Genomic DNA, 18,148 nt, shown 5'->3' with positions numbered 1-18,148 from the left:
TTTTCTCCTTCCCCATCGAAACCGCTTAGCCGATTTGTGAGGAGGTGGCGACTTGGAAGGCGGGGTTTCTAGTTCACTGTTCCAAGACACAGGCGGCTGACCTGGCCCCTTCCCGTTGTCTTGCTGAATCTGAAAGGGACTTAATCTTCAGCTGTAACTGGCTTGTGCTAACGCTCTCTTCTCTCACAACTGCCAAACCCACGTTGTAAGGCTTTGAACAAGTTGTTAACAAAAGTACCAGTACCTAAACATAAGGCCGACAAAACCTCCAAAAGGATTCCCCATCTCATGAAGCTTCTCCCAACCGGTCACCCAGGTAAGAACTTCACCTGGGCTAGGCCTCATCTCTTCACGGTATTTGCTGCACAGGACGTCGCTTGAATGCAGAAGCTGCTTTCAGACGGTGCGCTTTGTGGGTTAAGGCCAGTATTCAGACCCCGGTAGCATAGCCGGAGGAGAATTTCAGCAGGTTCCACGGCAAGAGCCCCTTCTCCTGTCACTTGTACCGTTGAGAAAGCATTTCTTAGTATTACTTATGCTTTTAGCCAGACATGAAAAAATTTGCATCTGATCTTTCTGCTTAAGGTAGAATTTGGCATAGCTATTATGCAAACTCTCTTCCAAACAGGCACAGGAGAAGCTCAGCCTACATTTTAGTAATAATTAGCATGGGTGAAAATTGCCACACTAAGCCTTGCTCCAGTACTGCAGGATTTTCTCTACCGGTATTTCCTCCTTTGTTCTCAAATTGTTGATGTCTTAAAAACCACAAGTTTTCTTGTAAGAGATCTGTACAGCAACAGGGCAATGTTTCAGATAGTATACAAGGATTCCTAAGGAACCAATATTATGCAGTAGATGTTTATATTAAACCCATCCAATAACTAAATACTGCATAGCATTTACAGCTTGAATAATAAATATTTTTGTTTTAATAAAAAGTTCTGTGTCTTGCTTAATATTTTGTAAGTCCACTAAGCAGCTTTGCAGATACTGCATAGAAAAGTCGTGTTGATCAGTCATTTTTTAAGACAAAGAGCTCCGTATTAAACACCAAGTTCTAATAGCAGCAGTTGTCAGAGTGGCAAAAACCATTGTCTCTCTGCTAGGTGGTGGCATTTTATGCACAAGAGTATCCCAACAGTTGATATGTGATATTTTTTAATGGATTTGCTATTTATTGGAGATGCAGCGTAGCTCTTTCATGGGACAGCCAATATCCATCACCATCTCTTTTTCAGTTCAGGTGATCTGGTAGTATTAAAGATGTGAATTATCAGTGGGTTCACGTACACTTTCAAAGGAAGCAGCAGCTCCAGTTCCAAGCTGCTGTCCTATGGCAAATAATTTTTAGAAGAGCAGGTGTCAGAGCATGAACGAAGGTTAATTTTCTTAGTAGGTAGCATTTAAAAACCACTGTTCATTTGCTACCTCTGCAGGTACATTCCTTCCCAGAGAAAAAACCCATCGCGCTACATCCCAGTCAAAGTATTTCTTCCCCCTGATTTCTGGAGGAAAATGTAAGGACAATCCACAGGTAAAGGTGACTTCCTGGTGAAGGGGATGTCAAAATAAGAAAGCAGTTGTCCTAAATCCCAGCTAAGAAACTTAAAAGTGCTTGATGTTTATCTCCAGTGAGAAGGGTGAGGTGGGAATAGGCTTTATACTGGTGAAACAGCCCATTTTTGCTCTCCAAGAGGGAGCTTGCTGAAGGAACAGCACGAACTTCTCACTGAAGTCTTGAGCAAGGTTCATTCCAGGAAAGGATTTTTCCCATTGTCCACCTACTTGCAATAGGAATGCTTAACCCTGGCTGCCCGAAGACTTAACTGCGACCTCGAGCGCGCAGCCAGGTCTGGGGCAGCTCCTAGAGAAGCAGCAGTAACAGTAACTCTGCTCTTTCGGTCCCGGAGCTGCCACTACGTAAAAGCACAGTGACACAACTGTAGAGCGTGGAGGGTCACATGAAAGGAAAGGAGCAGCAGCATTTTGAGGCCATGTTAGTGCGTGCTTACACACCCTCTCCCCCAGCTTCCTTTGATACCACAGCCCCAGCCGGGCTGAGTGAGTGCTACAGCAGGGCTCCTTTCCACATTTGACCTGGCTTCGAGGTGCACAACAGTAGAAACTCAACCTCTACGTTATTTTTTTTTTCCCCGTGAAAATCACTTCGTAGTTAGGAAAATTAAGCAACAAAAGTGCAATAAACTAGCTGCTTCTAGTGGCAGCACTATGTGACTCACCAAGAGAATTTATTTTCAGCAGCATTTGAGAAACCAGATGTCAGTGACGGAGGAGCCACGGTTAACAAACATTCTTTATTGGCAGGTCTCAAGAGATTATCATAATTTGACATTTTTTTATTTGTACTGTATAAAAACTTGCACTAAGTCAGAGTAATAAAAGCCCAGTGGTCTGTATCGGTAATCAGTGATGTTTTAAGAAATTTTAGAATAGCAGTTAAGGAATTCATCCACTTACTGATAAATAAGATGTAACAGGTACCACTCATCACTTTGATCAGAGCGCGTTTAAAGCTTTGTTTCCAACGCCGTTTGGGCCTACAACTTCTCTATCAATATTGCAGAAGCTCCTCCTCCTCCATTGCAAATTCCCGCAAGACCATATTGTCCTTGTTTCAACGCATGGGCCATGTGAACCACAATTCTTGCTCCAGACATTCTAAAGAAAAGAAAAAAAAAGGTATATAGCTTAGTTTAAGGGTAGTTCTTAATTTGACCCACACAGGATAGTACACGGGGAGGAGAAAAAAACACCCCCACACCAAGAGAAAGACCAAACCAGCCCTGTCATCTACATTTAATGCAATACAGGCCATTTTTCTCTAGCTACAGTACTTAACCAACAGAAAGATTCTTACACATAGACAAAGAAAAACCCCACGTTTATCTCAAGTTTCTTCTGGAAATCGCCTCCGAGACAGTCTGTATCTTATGAAATACCTCTATGTGTAGCAAAGCTCTTTCAAAGGTAACAGATCTACCACAAAAACCAAATAGATAGTAACAATTGATTTCAGTTTCTTATTTGCTTACAACTTGATATACTGCCGTATGCAAAAATCGGACACTTAAATTCTCTCATGAGACTGCTGAAATTAACTTCTAAGACCAATCTTATCCCCGTATCAGAAGCAGCTGATACTGCAGAGCAGACGTCAGCGCATCTTGGGGGATTATACCTCAATTAGAGCTTTTTGTGAAGTACTCCTTGTTGTGATGTACCACGTGGTTACTTCACATCTGTGTTTACCTAGAGGTTCTGAAATGGGTTTTCCCTAATAGACCTGGACTGTGCCACGTGATCCCCCTTAGTGGGACACACTTAAATGAGTAAGTTACAGCCGTTGGGGAACACAGCAGGGGATCCGACCCCTCTACCCAGGCGACAGAACTTCAGACCAAAGACCCACCCCCACACGGTCCTGTCTGCTGCATGAGGTGCCTGGAGACTTGGATTCTCTGCCAAAACCACTTTGACAAGACCTGGAATTTCACTTTGCTCATGTAAGAGAAAGAGCAGTCCCTGTATCATATCCTGCTATTTTCACGAGTTTACCTGTGAATTTTATTAGCTTAACCACTTGATTAATTATTATTGTTTATTCTGTCACGTTAACAGTGATTTGGTTTTAATACTTCACAAACCCCTATAGCTATGGTAACAAGCAAGCTCTTTATAAAAAGTAGGTGATAACTGTGAAGAGAAAAATGGGATCGTGCTCTTTTTAACATACCCTGCAACTGAAGGCCTGAATTAGTCACTATGTTCTTGGTAGCAGAATTCTGTTACCCTTGCTACTTGCATTACACGTGAGAATAAAGGTGAACGTGCGAGCGGCACATCTAGAAGATAATTCCTCTGTGCAGAACAAAACCCCATGCTTATTCTACTTACCCTATTGGGTGTCCAAGAGAGACAGCACCTCCGTTCATATTTACTTTTTGTGGATCAATACCCAGCATTTTCATATTGGCCAGCACCACAACACTGAACGCTTCATTGATTTCCCACATTGCAATGTCTTCTTTTTTCAGGCCTGTCTCATTTAAAATCTAGAAATAATAACAAACCCAATTACTACTATGAAAAGATCAGGAAGCTAATTATAGAAATAATTAGGTCTATTTCGAAGTCAGTGACTCAGCCTGCCCATAGTCTGATTCAAATTCACGTTTTGGAACCTCATTGTCAGATGGGAAAAAGCAAAATTGAGATCCTGAGGCACAAACTTGAGTTTTCACAAAAGCAGCAATGGAGAGTACCCTACGCCGAGAAACGCTTTCATCACGCTGACGCTAAGAGCGGTGCTACAGTAAGCACGTGCAAACTGATACCGTACTGCCTCACGCCATACGCTTGTCGTCAGTTCCTTTTGGACTAGTCTATCCTTGTACAACCCAATTTATTTTGCCTCTCAGCCGTACTAGCTGCAAAGCTTCAGGAGTGTAAACAAGCCCAAAGTTGGTGAAAGTGGTATAAAACAATTTTCTCTTTCAAAGTAGGTGTGAGGAAGGTGTTACTCTGGAAATCTGCATTCTAGCCTTGATCCTCTGAAAAACATGTGTCCTTTGTATTTGTGACACAACTATAATTTTGTTCCTAATTGCAGGAAGATCCACTGAGGGATGAACCAATGATCCAGTGCTATGGAATTTTGTTGTTTCTCAAAAATCACTCGGTTTTATTCCTACCTTGGGAACAGCATGTGCAGGTGCAATTGGGAAGTCAATGGGATCAACCGCAGCATCTGCAAACGCTGTAAAAATCACAGAAGCTGTTTAAAGACCTTTTGGTTTTACCATACGTGATTTTTATTTGTGCAAGCAGCAAACCCAGCCAAGATAGAAAAATTCTGAATATAATGGTCCATGAAATAGATATATCTGAAGTTCCGTGCCTTAAGTGAGCCACATAACAACATTTTTGTAGCTTTAATGTTATTCGATATAGAAAGCTGTTTATGATCGAAAGCCTGCCAGCACAACACTTGACATTCCAAGGCCTGTATTGAGAAGATGCAGCCATAATGCCCAAGGGCTCACCTTTTCTGTCCCATGAACGTCAGATACCCGGCCAAACAGGACTGCCGGTCTGAGGGCGTACTATGGGAGTATTTTCCAGGACTGTGCTCAAAGATAAGAAAAGGCAAATCCTACCTACTATCCGTGCCAGCGGTTTGACTTTCAGTCTCTTGGCTGCCTCTGTAGTCATCAGAACCAAAGCAGCTGCTCCATCATTCAGAGTACTGGCATTAGCAGCTGTAACTGTGCCTAGGAAAAGTAAAGCATCGTTAAACAAGAGGGGGGAGTGTGATATAGCTCAGGTAGAGCCTGTTAATGATTTTCTTTTTACCTTAGGCCCTTTAACATAAGGCCTTAACAATATGGTGATATCTGTGGCGCTGAGTTGACTAAAAATGAGTTGGTTTTTTAGATCAGTTTGATTAAACAAGTACAATCCCATGTATCCATTTCTTTACCCAAGTGGCAGTTTAGGTCACACCTTCCACGTCAGCTGCATTGCTGGCATTAACAGGGAATTCCAGCTCAAAACTGGCTGTGAATGAGTGGCAACTTGGATTTAGCCAGAAAGAAGCAACGATGACAGATTCAGGGAAGTAACAGGTAACTATATAAAGGCACTCCAGCTCCCACTGAAACAAGAGCTCATGCTTGGTGGAGATCAAGGCGATAGCTAAATCAAAACCAGTCTGTTTCATTCTTTTTAAGGTAAATGTCCAAACCAGAGGTTTTCACTGGTTTAAGGTTCTTGGACCATCTTTTAATCCAAGCCAGTTCATGCTGTTGTGAAGCAGGTTTCTGTATCTCAGCAGGCATTTAAACGTTAACGGGCTACTGCTGTTGGGCGTTCAGGCTCTTGTGAAGGACACTCCTCACTGTAACAAAGTATCACAGGATCATGGAATCCTTTAGGTTGGAAAAGACCTTTAAGATCATTGAGTCCATCCCTCAACCTAACCCTGCCAAGTCCACCGCTAAACCATGTACCTAAGCACCACATCATCCTTGCACTTAGTAGTAAATTCAGCAGATAATTTAACAATATTTACCATTTTCTTTTTGGAAAACAGCTTTCAGCTTTGGAACTTTACTAAAATCGACACGTTTGTATTCTTCATCTTCTTTCACTTCTGTATCTGGCTTTCCTGAAATTCAGATTTGGTTTAGTATTTTATAGTACAGTCCATTCTTAAGACATTCTAACACAGTACTTGGATTAAATTCTGCCTTATTTAAACAACTTCCGTAAAAAAACATGTAGGCGCATGTAAAATGCTTATGAAAACTGGAAAAAAAAAAAAAAAAAAGATTCCTTAATCCAATTTATTCACAGCGAATCCCTTCATACCTCATGATGGCTGAACGAAAGGGACAAAGAACATGTCTTTAAGGTAATTAACAGGGAAATTAAAACACAGATGTCCTCAAGCCGTACTAGCTAAATTCAATAGTTAGTCTTCCACTTCTATAAAAAAGTAAGACGACATGGCACGTAACATTGAAGAGAAGGTAAAAAACAAAACCAGATCCCAGGTCACTCACTGCTGCTCGCCAGAAAGTTTGCATAACAGAACATTCTGAGCTAATCTAAAATAAGCGTTCCCGATAACCTGCATGTTTAAACAACACAATTTTCATGCACACAGTGTTACGGCTTTCAGCAAGAAACACAATTCATTGTATCACACCTTTCCACAATACCTTTTTGTGAAATAGTGACAGGAACTATTTCGTTTTTCAATATTCCTGAATCCCAGGCTGTTTTGCTCTTGGTGTAAGAGCCTATGGCGTAAGTGTCTTGTTCCTCTCGTGAAATAGTAAACTTCTTTGCAGTATTCTCAGCACAGTTGCCCTTGGAGAAAACCAGGCACATTAGGTTTGGTATTTCTGGGAATGTGAACTACAACTGTGGCTGAAAAAACTCAACCAGCAGATTTCCAAAACTGAATGTGACTAATATTTGGTGTCCGTTTCTACTTTACACAGTCATGATCAAACAGTGACTTCTGGTTTTGGAATATGAATTTCAGATTTAGCAAATGTTTTCTGGATCCAGATTATTAAAGCCACGAAGAAACATTCATTACAAGGCTTTTTTTTTTTTTTTAGTTAAAAAACTGGGTGCAAAAGTAAGTTTTAAAGTGCTTAGGGTTGATGTTTTGAGGGACTGAAGATCATTGTTCAGCCACAGAACAGCAGGTTCACATCTTACTGGTGTTTTCATTCTGCTACTAGCTTCTCTATTCCAAAGGCTACAAGAACAGGTCAACACACAGGGCTTATTCAGCCTTCGGGATCCGATACTCTTAAGAACTGTAGCAATAAAAGTATGTATACCTCTTGTCTAATAACTGGAATGAAGTAAGTAGAACGAAGCAATCAAATCACTTAATCTATTGCTGAAACATAGACAAGAGGAAGTTCCTAAAGCCACCAGATGGGCCCTCCTGTATATTCTCAGACAGACCATTAAGGTTTTCCAAGCAACCTACAGCTGCTGTAATAAAGACAAAAGGGTCTGAAATACTGCCCCATTCTATTATAACTTTGTGTATTATAACCAACTCCTAGATTTTTTCCCCACATATAGGAAACTAGCAAAGCTGCTATTTACATTCCTATAAAAATCCTCACAATCAATACCCATTTTAGCTGAAATGTGGGAATGGATTTCAAGCAATAGCCTAAGCAGAGCATGCGACACTGCAAAAAGAGCAAATCACACAGCAGCAGTGAGGTCTGTAGCAAATATACGAATCATGCTAGAATATTCTTCATGACATGTTTTTCGGTAAACCAGCAACCTCAGTTTGCAGTCGTTTGTCCAATTTAAGTTACCGTGCTGATGAGTAAGCGTATCAGCTGACTCAAACCTCCCAGCAGAAGATACAAGATATGTACATTGGGGGAGGGAAAAGAAATGGGAGAACCTGCTGACCCCTACAGAGTAGGTAACCCTCAAAGACACCAAGTAACTTCATTGCTCTCTCCCACAGATAGAGCAACAGCAATCTAGCAGTAGCAGAATTTTTTCTTTAAATCCCTGCTCTAGGCTATTTGGACTTCAGTCAGAGACAGATAAACACCAACACACAATCTGCTATTCTGTTTGGGTCTTCTGTCTAGCCCCTCCATTACAGTTACTACAGGAAGCCTGGAAATGGAAGACTTTTTCCTCCTCCGTTAATGTTACTCCTCATCTCTAGGTTTACCAGGTGAGGCAGTTTCATCATAATTATAAGCAAGCTCATCAAAGCTGCATCAGGTCTATGGTTGATACCCCAGTACTGCGCAGGAATATTTACCATATGGATATGGTTATAAACATCTGTCAGCCCATCTTTTACTATCAGGTCCTCCAGCTTTACTCCTCCGTAAGGCGTCGATCCTCTGCTCATTGTATAGGGAACATTAGACATGCTCTCCATTCCACCAGCAACCATTACATCCTGCTCAAAGAAAACAAGTTATAATTATGGATAATGCAGTGTATTCTCTTCGCCTTCTTGTAGGAACAAATATGAGCAAAAGTTTAGGCATGGACACACTACATTTCTGAGGAGTCTTAGAGAAAGAGGAAAAAAAAATCTTTATGCATTTAAAAAGCAAAGAGCAGGAACAACTGCTGAAGACAGTTAATCTACCCTGACAGAACTGGACTTTTGTCTTGTATGCAGTTTTAGAAAGCTGCAAGAGCCATGTCAGTCTCTTGAACTTTTACTTCAAAAGCTTCTGAGATCTAATTATGAAATTTACTTTAAACAGGTTTTTTTTCCTGTAAATTTCTCATTTTTGTTCTCCATATCCCTATGGAACAAGCAACAGTCAGCATCTTAAGAGACCAGTAAGAAGAGATATTTACAAGTACCTGGAGTTTTACATAATATTGTTTCATCTTACTATGTAAAGAGAGATAATTTATAATAAGGTTTTATCACCTGAAAAGGCTGGGGGGGGGGGGGGGGTGGTGATAATTTTTTTTTTAATTACTGAATTTGAATTAAGCCGAATCATTATGGACATTTCTAAATTAATATACTTTTCAAGCTGAGACAAAGCAAACAAACAGAAAACCTACAAACAGCAAAGCTGTAAGGCCCATGAGTATACCTACTGTTTGTCAGGCTATGCCCCCAAAATCCCTAGGATCTCAGGATGTGAAGAACAGGCACAGTTGTGTTTAATGGCATATTTGAAAGATGGGTAAGTGTAAGAAAAATACATACACAGCAATGCGAGTCTTTTAAGAGTTCAATAGTGCTGTTAATATAAATTCAAGAACATTTTACATCAAAACAGTGATAAGAAAAAGATGAAAGCTTTTTTGGTTTCTTTAAATTAAGACTTAGAGAAAAAATGGCTTGGTTCAGAATAGATTATAAACTAGATCCAGGAACAGCAACATGAAGTAATAAAGAAAAGAAAGAAGGCTGGAGTCAAGCTGGAAAGGCAGATAAATCGGAAAGGCAGTTGAGATATGGAAGCAGCAATAGATCAGAAGAACAAGAGTCCCTGGTATTTCAGTTCTGTAAAGGGAAAACCTTGGAGACGGAGTTAATACAATTGTTTATACAATGATGCGCACCGAGTCAAGCCACTGGGAACCATCACTGATTTTCATACCACAGATACCTCACAGTCCACAGCCAGGAAAAACAACGAAATACCAAAAAACCCCGTATTTTATAGCTCCAAGAGACTAATAACTGGACAAGTCTCTGCTTTTGCTGAGACTGGCAGCACAGCATGTATGATTAGCTCAGCTGAAAACTGCAGTTCTCTTCAGAGCTCGTGGCCTGCATCTGTCAAACCAACCAAATGCACAACTGCTCTCATGAAGTCATTGGATATAAATGACTAAATCCCAGCGTAGCTGTTTACACAGACGTGCTGGCCCTGGTTCAAAGTCCAGTGACAAGACTTCCACCGACTTCAGTACTGTGAACAGCACTGGACAAAGTGCTGTTCTCTGCAGAGCAAGCCAAAACAATAAGGAGATGCTTAACTCAGCTACACTACTGTTATTTTCACAGAAGGGACATCAAAACTTAAACATTTTACTTTTGATATTTAAAAAAAAGTAAGTACATTTCTCACTGATGACCCACTTTGTAAACCAAACATATACATTGAACTGACAATTTTTTCACTTCAGAGATGTTGTCAAAATGCTTTGAGTATGGAATTAAAAAAAAAAATTGAAATGTCTTTCTTCACATTGACAGTTCTCCCATAGTCTTTGCTGCATAGCTTTTATGGCTTGAAGATTATCCCATCCTCCCATTAAGTGATACTATTTTCCCCGTCATAAAGAGAATCTCAGAACACCGTTGACAGAGATGAGCAAATTCCCCTCCATCAAGATCTCTTCAATGAAAACGCTTATTCAGCAACAATAGATTCTGCTTCTAAAACAATAAAAAAGCCTGAAACATCTTTAATGTACTTGGAAACAACATTGCTTTATATGTGTATTTAATTCATTTAAGTGTTTAAAGTGTCTGAAAGTCAAGATTGAACAATGTACTTGGAAACAACATTGCTTTATATGTGTGTTTAAAGTGTCTGAAAGTCAAGATTGAATGTGTTTCAGCAAAAACTAAGTCTATAAAAATTTCTTCAATTTTTCAAACCAGAAAGCTTGAAAATTCCCTTAAGTATTTTTTGGGGCTGGGGTGGGAGGTAGGGTGAGTGAAGGGCAGTAGGGAGAGAATGTAACACCACCCCCACCCCAAAAAAAGTTCACCTTATTTACTCAGCTCTAAAAATACATCTGACAATTTCCTAACTATAATACTTACAATTTTTTTTGTTTTAAAACAAAACATACATAAGTGACTATAAAATTAATGTTGCATAAGCAAAACAAAACCTCACTGATTAGCTTTATCTCAAGTCAAAACACAGTCCCCCATCAAAGAGCACAGTCATTAGTAGGACAGGATCTACAACATTAGTTGTGTGGTTTTTTCCATACAACAGCACTAAAATTCGCATACCTGGCTCCCACACATCAGGCTTTGTGCTGCCATCATGATCGATTTCATTCCTGAAGCACAGACTTTATTGACAGTTGTAGTAGGAGTGGAGACTGGCAGACCTGAAAGTTGTACAAACAACTGTATTATTTAAAGGGCAGACTAACACCTTCTTGGTGTTGCAGCAATATTTCACATGGGACCAAATTTTATCTAAGCTCCAGGTGTCCAGCTTGCGCTATTTAACCTGCCAGGGCCATTTATCTGCCCTCACCCCTAGCTGCTATCCTTGGAGACTCTTGTTGTTTGTCCCCTTCAGACAAGAGATTTGTAATAAGGGAGCAAGCAAACAAGGAATCGGAGACAGAAGATCAGGGAAGTGACTCCAGAACTATTCCTCCTCCTGACACCCCAATCCCTGCCTCTAAGAAGGGGCAAGATTTCAATTAATGATTGAAAAGACATCAACAAGCTATAGAATTTAGCAAACGGCAACAAGACAGACCCCAGAAGCACAGGGACTCTAAACACAAGCAATACTGAACAAGACCAAAAGCACTAGGTGTCAGTGTCATTCACACGGTTATATTACTGAATTATTATTGAGTATTCCTGGCAATAGCTTTGGGTTCTGATCTGTGCAGCTCGGCTTAAGACCATTGCATCACTGCCTCTACCCTAGGCTTGCTCTCCAGCACTATGGCTCAGCTACCAGCACATCACCTCCATACCAGCAGTGAAATGGGGAACCTAGCCAGGGGAAAGAAAAGTCATACTCATCCCTTTGCCTCGCATGGAAGCTGTTCCTTCTTTTTCAAAAAACTACAAGGACAGAGCCAAGAAAGTATCCAGTTCTTCCCTGACCCATAGACTATGCTAGCGTCATGCTAAGGTATGGAAACTCATTCCTACAGCTAAAACGAGAAGAAAATAATTCCTGCATCGCAATAACATTTGAGCCGCAGTTAATGTTATAGAGTGAATCCTTCTAGTGACGGCTCCAGACTCCACGGGAAGATGAGTATAATGATGTACTCATATCTGCAGTTCAGGGAAACTCACTGACTCTTATCCAATAAGGCTTAAGAGTAACGATACACTGAAGAAAAAAAGTCTGTTTCATGAAAGATTCAAAGAGCAGCATCCATCATTAGCGTAAAGTGCTCTGGAAGTAGCAGCCTGGTCTCCAATATCGTCTTCTCCAGGTTCTGCAAACACCATAGGCAGTAACATCCACTGCACACATGAAAATTGACTCCTGAGGACACACAATTAGGCCCACTTACATGAGTGCAACATACACCCTTCACCCACCATAGCGAAAAAAGCATGCATGGACTGTCTTGACAACAGGCTGGGCACCACTCTGCTTTAAGTCCTACCTCAATAATCTGTTCTGTCTACATAAAGACAGAAAAACTTTAACCCCAGAGTCAAGAGAATCAATACCTGCACCCAGGACTGCTTGTCTTGCTGGAGCTTGTCCTTGTCCAGCCTGCAAGACATTACCCATATACGCTTCCTTCACTTCTTCTGCAGGGATACCTATAAACCAAAAGTGTTTTGATTAAGGATTCTTTGCACGGAAGATGTAACTCCCTTTTACGAACCTTCCCACTGAAGTTTCCTATCAAAGAGTGATGAAACATGCCACTGCCCACCTGTGTGCCAAAAGCAGCACACAGGCCCCTGTTGGGTGCACCCCAGATCTCTGCTCTCATATTCATGCGACATGATGAACTGATGACCCCACACACACACCAAAAACAGAATTCCCCTGTTACCCTGCAGAACACAAAACTCTCTGCCTGCCACAATTATGTCTAAAGAAACAGTTTTGTTCGTTTGTTTAACTGGGGTGAGCCAAGGCCACAGATAGCTACCACCAGACAGAAGAGGCCTATTCTCCCACTGCAGCTCTTGCAACAGCCCTGGTGTTCCAAGTTCTTGTAATACGCTGTTTCAAGAAGCCAGATTTGTAGAAAATTAACCCTCCTCTCCTCCCAAAAGACTTTTTTGCTAATTTGAACCCATCAATAGACTCACAAGGCTGTCCTACAAGCATAAGCACACATGGAAAAAAATGGGCAGGGAAAGGAAGGGCTACTGGTTTCAGTAACGAGTAGCCTTTGCAACAGCTTAGGTGTGTCATAAAACCCCACCCCAGAAGAACAATTAGCCGTCATCAATCAAATTTGGATTAGCACAGGTATCCCTAAGTAACATTCTGTTCCTAGAAGCAGCACATAATTTAATTCAGATTGAAGCAAAGCCCAACAGTCAACTTTACTTAAATACCATTTGTGAATAAAGACTTAAGAGTGCCACAGCAACACAAAGCACAGGACCTCTTGCTTACCAAGCAACTTAAAAGACAGGGACTGATACTGTTCTGAGCCACCTGGGGTTTTCTTTGTCACAGAAAAAATATTTACATATACCTGCTCTGTCAATTGCTCCCTTAATTGCAATGGAACCAAGTTTAGTGGCTGGCAATGACGAGAGGGATCCTTGGAAAGATCCAATCGGCGTCCTTACAGCACTTGCTATCACCACCTCCTAAGAGGAGAAGCATGGAGTAAAAGTCACAGTCTCTCTCACACACGCACACCTCTAACAGTATTTTTTAAATTTATCCACTTTTATTCTTTCGTTCATGTCATAGCTTCCCTTTTATCCTGCACGTGTTTCAGAGCACTAAAATAATCTTTATTAAAGCATGCAGCATGGGGAATAAACATAGGGAATTAGAGATCGGTGCACAGTTGCAGGACTACAATCTTGTTGGGATCCTGAAGGCGTGGTGGGATGGCTCCCATGGCTGGAGCGCTGCCATGGATGGATACAGGTTCTTTAGAAGGACAAGCCAAGGAGATGGGGATTGCCCTTTATGTGAGAGAACAGCTGGAGTGCACTGAGCTCAGCCTTGGGATGGATGATGCTTGGGATGGATGATGCTTGAAAGAGTCCCAAGGCCCTGGAGGGAGAACAGGTCAAAGCAAGCTTTGGCTAATATTTGATGATTAGCCCCTCCAAGCTCAATAGCAGTCCATTCCAACAAGCAGGAAGTCAGGCGAAAGTGCCAGGAAGTCTGCATGGATGACCAAAACTCATACACAAAAAGGAAGCGTACAGAAGGTGGAAGTAGGGACAGGGCGCCTGGGAGACCCTGTCCAAGCATGCAGTAATGAGGTTACAAAAGTCAAACCCCAGCTGGAATTGAATCTGGCAAGGGATGTCAAAGGCAACAAGCAGGGCTTCCAAAAGCACCTAGGAGACAAAAGGAAGTCTAGGGAAAATGTGAGCCTGCTGTTGAATCGGGCAGGGGACCTGGTGACACAGGACATGGAAAAGGCTGAAGTACTAAACGCTCTCTTTGCACCAGTCTTCACTAGCAAGACTGGCCTTCAGGAATCCCAGGCCCCAGAGACCAGGGGGGAAGTTTAGAGCAAGGAAGACGCACCCTTGGTGAAAGAGGATCAGGTCATGGAATACTTAAGCAAACTGGACATATGTAAATCCATGGGCCCTAGTGGAATGCACCCATGAGTGCTGAGGGAGCTAGCAGGTATCTTCGTAAGGTCACTCTCTTGGAATGGTCACAGCAATTGCAAAAGGTGCCCAAGGACTGGAGGAATGCAAACATCACTCCTATCTTCAAGAAGGGCAATAAGGAGGACCTGGGGAACTACAGGCAGGTCAGCCTCACCTCAGCTCCTGAGAAGGCGATGAGACAAGCTAATCCTGGAAACCATTTCCAGGCACATGAACAACAAGAAAATCATCAGGAGTCACCAGCATAGATTCACCAAGGGGAAGTCATGCACAACCAATCTGATAACCTTCTACAGTGAAATGATTGGCTTGGTAGATGCAGAGAGAGCAGTGGACATTGTCTGCCTAGACTTTGGTAAGGCATTCAATGCTGTCTCCTAGAAGATCTTCATATAGAAGCTGTTGACGTACAGGCTGGATGAGCAGTGAGATGGAATGAAAACTGGCTGAATGGCCAGGCCCAGACGGTGGTGATCAGTGGCAGAAGTCTGGCTGGGGGCCAGTAACTAGCAGTGTGTCTCAGGGGCCAATACTGGGTCCAGTCCTGTTTAATATCTTCATTAATGATCTGGATGATGGGGCAGCGTAAACCCTCAGCAAGTTTGCTGGCAACACAAAACTGGGAGGAGTGGCCGAATGCCAGGGGGTCATGCTGCCACCCAGAGGGACCTCAGCAGGCTGGAGACATGGCCCAACAGGAACCTCATGATGTTCAACAAGGAGAAATGCAAGTGCATCTTAAGAACAACCCCAGGCACCAGGACATGCTGGGGGACACCCAGCTGGAAAGCTGTGCAGAAAAGGACCTGGGGGTCCTGGTGGACACCAGGTTGGATATGAGCCAGCAACGGGCACTTGAAGCAAAGAAGGCAAATGGTATCCTGGGCCCCATCAGATAAGAGTATTGTCAGCAGGTCTGAGGGAGATGACCCTTCCCCTGTGCTCAGCATTGGTGAGGCCACACCTGGAGTGCTGTGTCTGGTGCTGAGCTTCCTAGTATGAGAGAGACATGGACACGCTGGAGAAAGTCCAGCAAAGGGCCGTGAAGATGATGAAGGGACAGAAGCATCTGACATACAAGGAAAGGCTGAGAGACCTGGGACTGTTCAGCCTGGAGAAGAGAAGGCTCAGGGGGACTCACCATGTATATTAATACTTGAAAGGAAGGTGGAAAAGGGACAGATCCAGGCCCTTTTCAGTGGTGCCCAGGCACAGGACCAGAGGCAATGGGCATGGACTGACACCAGGAGGCTCCCTCTGAACATCAGGAAACACTTTTTCACGGTGAGGGTGACGATGTGCTGGCACAGGTTGCCAGAGAGCTTGTGGAGTCTCCATCCTTGGAGATATTCAAAAGCACCCAGGTCTCAGCATAATGCATAAGCAGTAGTTTAAGACATGGCATGACATTCAGCTCTGTACCTACTAGCCCCTCAAAACAGATCTACTCTTATTTTGCCTCTTAGCTTTAGTGCTACATCAACATGTCTACCTGCTAACCCTGTGAGAGTAGCCTGAGGACCTGACACCAAAAAGATGCACATTTCAGGCCTCTAGCTGCCCCTGGACAGCTACTGAGAAGCATCAATGAACCCTAACCTCCAACTGTGCTGGTTTCAGTGGAAGGTAGACACAAAGCTTTACAGGGTTCACCACAAGTTCTTTATTTAGAGAGATAAGCAAAGAAACAGAACACTAGAAAATATCTAAACCAAAAAAAGAAAGAAAAAATATACTTGTTTAAAACTCAGAAGGTCTGTCTCTGTAACCCTTTCTTACCATGAATGACTTCAGTGATAGTAACATACTTGTCCTCATCTTTTACGTTTTAACAGCAAGTTGCAGGATAACATACAATGACCTCAAAGGGATTAGTTGGCATCAGCTGTATTTTCCAAGACCAGGTAGATAGTGGCACTAAGTTAGCTGACACCCTTCTAACCAATTCTGCCCCACAGTACACACAATTAGCAAAACAAAATAAAAAAGGAAATCTGACTTTTCTTCCAGATTTTGCACCAAGGTATGACTTGGGCACAAGTCACGTTGTCTGTAACACAGGTTTTTTTGTGGTAACTTTTTTAAAAACTGCAGTGATTAAGAAATAGATTTAAAATGGTGATTTATTGCAGTCAGATGGTGCCTTATACTTACATTTAGAGTACGCTGTGATGCATAGCCACGGCTTGTATACTTCAAAGCCTGAAAACAAGAAAGTCCTCAGAATTTCATATTGAGAAAGCCAATTTCAGTAACGTACCATTTTCATGGAAGTTAGTATTTTAAAAAATAATATCTAAGAAACACTGGGAAAAGTATTACATAAAAAAATAATAAAATGCCTTTAAAAAAAAAGTGTAGTCTAGTACACAGTCTCACCATAACATCTGTGATAAAACATTTTCTGACAAATAAACAGATACTACTTTAAAAACAAAACACGGTTCATTTTGGCCAAGTCTGTTAGGTACACATATAACGTATGCCTAAACCAGGAAGTGAGTGGTGCTATCTTGAAAAAGTTTACTAGTCCCCCTGCCTGCTTCTCTGGACCTTGGTTCATTCATTGCTATCATTAACTTCCCTGCTTTCTAAACGGTGGCAGTTTGTGTCTACAGCTTCATTTCACTGGCATTTCTTGAACCAAAATGAGGATAATTAATTTTTAAAAAAACCCCACAAAATTAAGAAAAACTAAAAGGTATCACCTGCGCAGGCTAATTCACCAGCTACTGGCTTCATCTAATTAATCAGCGTAAAGACACAAAGATACATCTGTAGGTATTGTTTCATGTATTAGCAGAATTAATCTTTCAATTAGTGTTCAAAATATCAAGAGTTTAAGCCATTTCCTTAGACAACATGTCAGTACACTGGAGGCTTCTGGTCATTACTGAGTGAGAGCTAAATAAATACTAATTTAAACTAGTAACTACTTAAGGACACTGCAAAAATTTTATAAATCAATGAATGCTTTCTGGTATCACGTCTACAATATGAAAATTTAGTCTGTTTCTCTCTTTGTTTGACAAACTTCAAGTAACAAGACAGATTTTTTCCTACTGCTTTTCAATGAGTTGTTTGTTTGGTTTTTTTTACTAGCTCAGTTGTAACAGCCAGCAGAAAATAACTTAAACTTCTCTCTGAAAATTAATTATGTCCCTGCAGGGCTGTAACAAGAGGGCTTTCAAGGGTTAGTATCAAAAAAAAGACACCCCAGAGAAGTAACATGCCCTTACTGTGCTACACCTGAAGGTTACCTTTGTAGTAAACTGGACAAAACAGACAACACTCTTCTAAGTGTAACTAGCATCTGCTAGTGGCATTCATGCTCTGTGTCGATCACAGACTTCTTTAAAAAAAAAAAAAAAACAAAAAAAACCAAAAAAGAAAAACAAAAACCCCTCACTTTCTACAGCTGGTAAGACACAACCTTCAGCTTCGCGTAGGGCGACGTGGCCGACCCACACGCAGCCCAGCGCAATGTGGATGCTTCACCCGCCCTCTTCTCCCCCAGCACGGCTCTGCCAGCCCCAGCGAGGGGCGCCCGGCGCTCCAGGCACGCCAGGC

At 41.9% G+C, this 18,148-nt stretch overlaps 2 protein-coding genes across 2 annotated transcripts in view; one reads left to right on the top strand and one right to left on the bottom strand.

Moving 5' to 3' along the window:
* LOC104130067 (protein NPAT) overlaps window positions 1–1,022 on the top strand; it is a 23,487-nt gene extending 22,465 nt beyond the window's left edge. The window contains exon 17 of the mRNA XM_035898504.1: window positions 1–1,022. This exon is cut by the window's left edge and continues 389 nt beyond it. The gene's annotated coding sequence lies outside the window, so the exon portion shown is untranslated.
* Window positions 1,023–2,317: 1,295 nt separating this feature from the next.
* ACAT1 (acetyl-CoA acetyltransferase 1) lies at window positions 2,318–16,779 on the bottom strand. The gene is made up of 11 exons (XM_035898506.1): window positions 16,733–16,779; window positions 13,465–13,582; window positions 12,473–12,568; window positions 11,045–11,145; window positions 8,351–8,494; window positions 6,747–6,897; window positions 6,095–6,190; window positions 5,181–5,294; window positions 4,716–4,780; window positions 3,919–4,076; window positions 2,318–2,682 (listed from the first exon to the last, which is right to left on the bottom strand). The coding sequence occupies exons 3-11, from the start codon at window positions 12,534–12,536 to the stop codon at window positions 2,562–2,564; spliced, it is 1,014 nt and encodes a 337-aa protein (XP_035754399.1). The 5' UTR covers window positions 12,537–12,568; window positions 13,465–13,582; window positions 16,733–16,779; the 3' UTR covers window positions 2,318–2,561.
* Window positions 16,780–18,148: the final 1,369 nt, after the last annotated feature.

Source organism: Egretta garzetta, unplaced genomic scaffold, assembly GCF_000687185.1.
Source record: "Egretta garzetta isolate BGI_Z169 unplaced genomic scaffold, ASM68718v1 scaffold217, whole genome shotgun sequence".
Taxonomy (NCBI): domain Eukaryota; kingdom Metazoa; phylum Chordata; class Aves; order Pelecaniformes; family Ardeidae; genus Egretta; species Egretta garzetta.
The sequence above is the reverse complement of the archived record's forward strand: the minus strand, read 5'-3'. Positions and strand labels throughout refer to the sequence as shown.